This window comes from Physeter macrocephalus, chromosome 7 (assembly GCF_002837175.3).
Source record: "Physeter macrocephalus isolate SW-GA chromosome 7, ASM283717v5, whole genome shotgun sequence".
In the NCBI taxonomy this organism is placed as follows: Eukaryota; Metazoa; Chordata; class Mammalia; order Artiodactyla; family Physeteridae; genus Physeter; species Physeter macrocephalus.
The window spans coordinates 67,317,587-67,322,236 of record NC_041220.1 but is presented as its reverse complement, the minus strand read 5'-3'; the positions used below and the strand labels follow the sequence as shown (position 1 = coordinate 67,322,236).

Genomic DNA, 4,650 nt, shown 5'->3' with positions numbered 1-4,650 from the left:
TCTCTTAGCTTTTGCTTGTCTGCAAAGCTTTTGATTTCTCCATCAAATCTGAATGAGAGCCTTGCTGGGTAGAGTATTTTTGGTTGTAGGTTATTCCCTTTCATCACTTTAAATATATCATGCCACTCCCTTCTGGCCTGCAATTTCTGCTGAAAAATCAGCAGATAATGTTATGGGGATTCCCCTGTATGTTATTTGTTGCTTTTAATATTTTTTCCTTTGTCTTTGTCAGTTTGATTAATATGTGTCTCAGCATGTTCCTCTTTGCATTTATCTTGTATGGGACTCTCTGCTCTTCCTGGACTTGAGTGTTTCCTTTCTCATGTTAGGGAAGTTTTCAGCTATAATCTCTTCAAATATTTTCTCAGGCCCTTTCTCTCTTCTCCTTCTGGGACCCAAATAATACAAATGTTGGTTTGTTTAATGTTGTCCCAGATGTCTCTGAGGCTGTCCTCATTTCTTTTCATTTTTTCTTTATTCTCTTCAGCCGCAGTGATTTCCACCATTCTGTTTTTCAGCACACTTATTCATTCTTCTGACTCAGTTATTCTGCTATTGATTCCATTTGGTGTATTCTTCATTCCAGTTATTGTATTGTTCACCTCTGTTTCTTTGTTCTTTAAATCTTCTAGCTCTTTGTTAAACATCTCTTGTCTCGTCTTGATCTGTGCCTCCATTCTTTTTCTGAAATCTTGAATCATCTTTGATATCATTACTCTAAATTCTTTTTCAGGTAGGTTGCCTATTTCCACTTCATTTAGTTGTTCTTGTGGGTTTTTATCTTGTTCCCTTGTCTGGAACATATTTCTCTGCCATCTCATTTTGTCTAATTTTCTGTATTTGTGGTCTCCTTCCTGCTGGCTGGAGGATCATAACTCCTCTTGCTTCTGGTGTCTGCCCTCTGGTGGGTGAGGTTGGTCCTGGGGCTTGTGCAGGCTTCCTGGGGGGAGGGACTGGTGCCTGTCCACTGGTGGGTGGAGCTGGGTCTTGTTCCCCTGGTGGTCAGGGCCGTGTCAAGGGGTGTTTAGAGGTGGCTGTGAGCTCAGTACACCTTTAGGCAGCCTGTCTGCTGGTGGATGGGGCTGTGTTCCTATCCTGCCGCTTGTTTGGCCTGAGGCGTTCCAGCACTGGAGGCTGTAGACTGTTGGTTGGGTAGCATCAGGTCTTGATGCCAAAATGGCGACCTCCCAGAGAGCTCAGGCTGATCATTATTCTCTGGGACCTCTGCCACCAGTGTCCTTGCTGCCCCCAGTGAGCCACAGCTGACCCCTGCCGCCCAGGAGACCCTCTAAGATTCGTAGGTAGGTCCAGCCCAGGCTCCTATGGAGTTACTGCTTTGTTTTGTGTCCCAGTGTACGTGAAACCTTATGTGCACCCTCCAAGCGTGGAGTCTCTGTTTCCCCCAGTCTTGTGGAGGTCCTGCACACGAGCCCTGCTGGCCTTCAAAGCCAAATGCTCTGGGGGTTCCTCCTCCCGATGCCGGACCCTCAGGCTGGGGAGCCTGACGTGGGGCTCAGGACTCTCACTCTTATGGGAGAACCTCTGCGATAGAATTATTTTCCAGTTTGTGGGTCCCCCACCCAGTGGGTATAGGATTTGATTATGGGATTTGATTATGTCGCGAAAGCACCCCTCCTACCATCTTGTTGTGGCTTCTTCTTTGTCTTTGAATGTAAAATATCTTTTTTTGTAGGTGCCAGTCTTCTTTGTCGATGGCTGTTCAGCAGTCAGTTGTGATTTTGGTGTTTTCGTGAGAGGAGGTGAGCTCATCCTGGTACTCTGCCATCTTTTTCAGAAATGAGGAGCTGCTTTTAGTTTGGATGCTTACTGTCTCTTTCCTCAGCATGTGCTGGCCGTTATCCCCTTGATACGAGGTGTGCAGGTGCAGTGGTCCTTGTGCGCTCCCAGGACAGTGGGGTCAGCGCTTGGCACCTGCTCTGTTTTGGTTTTCAAAGACATCAACAGTGGCAGAAGAACCAGAAGCCTGTCTGTACAGGAGCTGATATGTACTCTGGGCTTCTGGGGACAAGGAAGGACAGAATAAGATGAAAATGTCTAGGGGTGATACAGGGAGGCTTCTGTGGGAAGAACCAATATACATTTTGCGGCATTCTGACTTCGGAAAGCTGTCGGCTGGGCTGTAAATGTCATACGTCACAGCTCGGCATATCTGCTGATACCAGTATTACTGAGCAGTCAGTCACACCAGTCACTCCTGGCTCAAAGGTTGTACATTTGGATGGTATTTGAATTTTTCAAATTTACCAAGCCCTTAAAATATGGAGATTTGGATTTTAAAATGTAGTTAAGAGGGATTTGAGTAACTGAAGTCAGCAAGGGAAAGTTCGCTGTATTAAATAGCCATTTCTATGCCAGGCAGATCTCTTCAAAAAAAAAAAAAAAACACACATGAAAAAACTACCAACTTACTTACACCCATAGAATTCAATGGGGAGAGAGAAGAGGTGTTTGTTTCGATTAAAAAAAATAACTTATTAGTCTCTCAGGAGCTAATTAATTTGCAAAATCATTGACATGTATCCACTTCTTATCTGGCAGAAACTGTTAACTCACCCTGCGTGAGCTGCTACTTATAAGGGTTCTCTCTGTAAACATGGCTTAACAGATCCTCCCTCACACCTCACCATCCGCATGCAGAAATCTTGCTGGGTCCCGTCCCACCTCCTCCCTGCTCCAGCACCAGCTCAAACAAACACTGGACCAGGAGTCAGGAGACCCAGCTCTGACAGAAAACTCACAGGCCGGTCACCTGACCTTTTGTGTCTGTTTTCTCATCCACTGCAAGGGCATCCTAATGCCTGCCTAAAACTAATAATAATGTTTAGTTACAGAGCTCTCTGTCTGTGCCAGGCACTATTTAGGTGTTTTCCTATTCAGTTACTACTCACAACAACCCAGTGAGACGGGTACTGTTATTATCCCCCTTTTACGGATGAGGAAAGGGAAGCGGATAGAGGTTCTGTCACTTGCCCAAGTCCAGGCAGCTAGAAAGCGGCGGCACCAGGCTTTAAATCCAGGTCCTCCGGCTGCGGGGTTCAGGCTTCTGATCGCTACATTAAAACAGCTCAGAGGAATGTTGTGAGGCTCAGCTAAGGTAAAGCGTGTGCAAGCACTCTGGAAAATATAAAAGTATTATACACATTCAAGTTGTTATTGTGTTGCGCTAGCGTTAAGATTAGGCAACATGGGCTTCCCTGGTGGCGCAGTGGTTGAGAGTCCGCCTGCCGATGCAGGGGACACGGGTTCGTGCCCCGGTCTGGGAAGATCCCACATGCCGCGGAGCGGCTGGGCCCGTGAGCCATGGCCGCTGAGCCTGCGCGTCCGGAGCCTGCGCGTCCGGAGCCTGTGCTCCGCGACGGGAGAGGCCACAGCAGTGAGAGGCCCGCACACCGCAAAAAAAACAAAAACAAACAAAAAAAAGATTAGGCAACACCTGCAAGAACACACGCCAGTCATTTGGAGGACTTGTGCTGACAAGGCTGCCAATAACATCACTACACACACAGGTGGCCTCGACTGATGGCCTATCTTGATCTAAACAGAGTAATTCAGGACCCTTAGCCACATGGCTGGGGTCTGGGGACAGAGTGGAGTTCGGGCTCCAGCTGGTAAAAACTGGGACTAGATAAAGACATTCAATGTGAGGCTCCAGGCAGCAGCATGTGACTGTTTTCTTTAGCTGCATTTCACCCCATAGAGAAGTCAGGGGCAGTTTCTGTCCTGAGAAAACCTGCATCCCACGTTGTGTGACCTATCAAAGCAGAAAGGTTGCGGGGCCCTGGCTGCCACTTCAGATATTCTCTAGCACATTCTCTGTCAGTCAGGAATGGTTCTCATTGCCTCTTGGGAAGGCTTGTGACCAGAAAGTTGTTCAGTCTCTTGGTTCTGGGTGACAGGAATCTCTGACATACAAGAAACGTTATTAAATTTCTTTAAATTCAACAAAACATCCTCCTCCCTCCCCGAATGACCTCCTTGTTTTTCCTATGTCTGTTACCACAGTCACCTAGGCCAGGAACTCAGGAGCCAGCCCTCCTCCTTCCTCTCTTCTGTGCTCCGTGTCCAATCTGCTACCGGATTCTGTCCCTTTTGCTTCCTTTTAAAAAAAATTAAATCCATCTGTTTCTCACTGCTCCTACCACACCTCCCTTAGGCCCGCCTCATCACTTCCTAGCCCAGGCGGCTATAACTCTCTCCCAACTACCCTCTCTTCCTCCCGTCTGGCTGCATGCACAGCTTCCCTAAATGTAAATCCACCGCATCTCCCTCCCCGCTGATAAACCCCCGGGAGAGGAACTGATGGTGGCCAGATGGCGGGAGCCCACGCCAGCCTCTCTCCCCTCCTTCCTACAGCGAACACCCCTGGACCCTGAAGAGGGCTCTCTCTGCAAGGTTAGCTGTGGCAGTGCGCCGGGGAGGGGAGCCACGCCTGAAGTACGACCCACAACAGGGGTGAGCTTCCTGCTTCTCCCCTTTTTATGTTCTGGTTCTGCCCTGGAAATAGCCTCAATGCTGAACTGCACAGAGGGTGTGGCAGCAAAAATGCTGCTTTCTGTGGGAGAAAGCAGGTGGGTTCTTCCTCTTCCCTCTCTCTTCCCCCCCCCCCCCCCCCTCCCCCCCCCCCCGAGC

At 48.5% G+C, this 4,650-nt stretch overlaps 1 protein-coding gene and 1 long non-coding RNA gene across 14 annotated transcripts in view; one reads left to right on the top strand and one right to left on the bottom strand.

The window, feature by feature from the left end:
• The window catches only part of LOC114486580 (uncharacterized), a 13,775-nt gene extending 9,205 nt beyond the window's left edge, over nucleotides 1–4,570 (top strand). Inside the window, exons 4-5 of the long non-coding RNA XR_008617827.1 lie at nucleotides 1,235–1,760; nucleotides 4,375–4,570. This is a non-coding gene — a long non-coding RNA (uncharacterized lncRNA). The remainder of the gene's footprint in view (nucleotides 1–1,234; nucleotides 1,761–4,374) is intronic.
• Nucleotides 1–4,650, bottom strand: part of SHROOM3 (shroom family member 3) — a 121,379-nt gene that overhangs the window by 9,584 nt on the left and 107,145 nt on the right. For 3 of the 13 annotated variants that reach the window (XM_055086034.1, XM_024115419.3, XM_055086035.1), the window contains exon 9: nucleotides 2,992–3,135. The exons of 9 other annotated variants lie outside the window; for them this stretch is intronic. In XM_055086034.1, coding sequence (XP_054942009.1) covers nucleotides 2,992–3,135 — 144 coding nt within the window. Of the gene's footprint in view, nucleotides 1–2,991; nucleotides 3,136–4,650 lie in introns of those variants that run through there. One more of the 13 variants, XM_055086037.1, reaches the window with a different exon arrangement.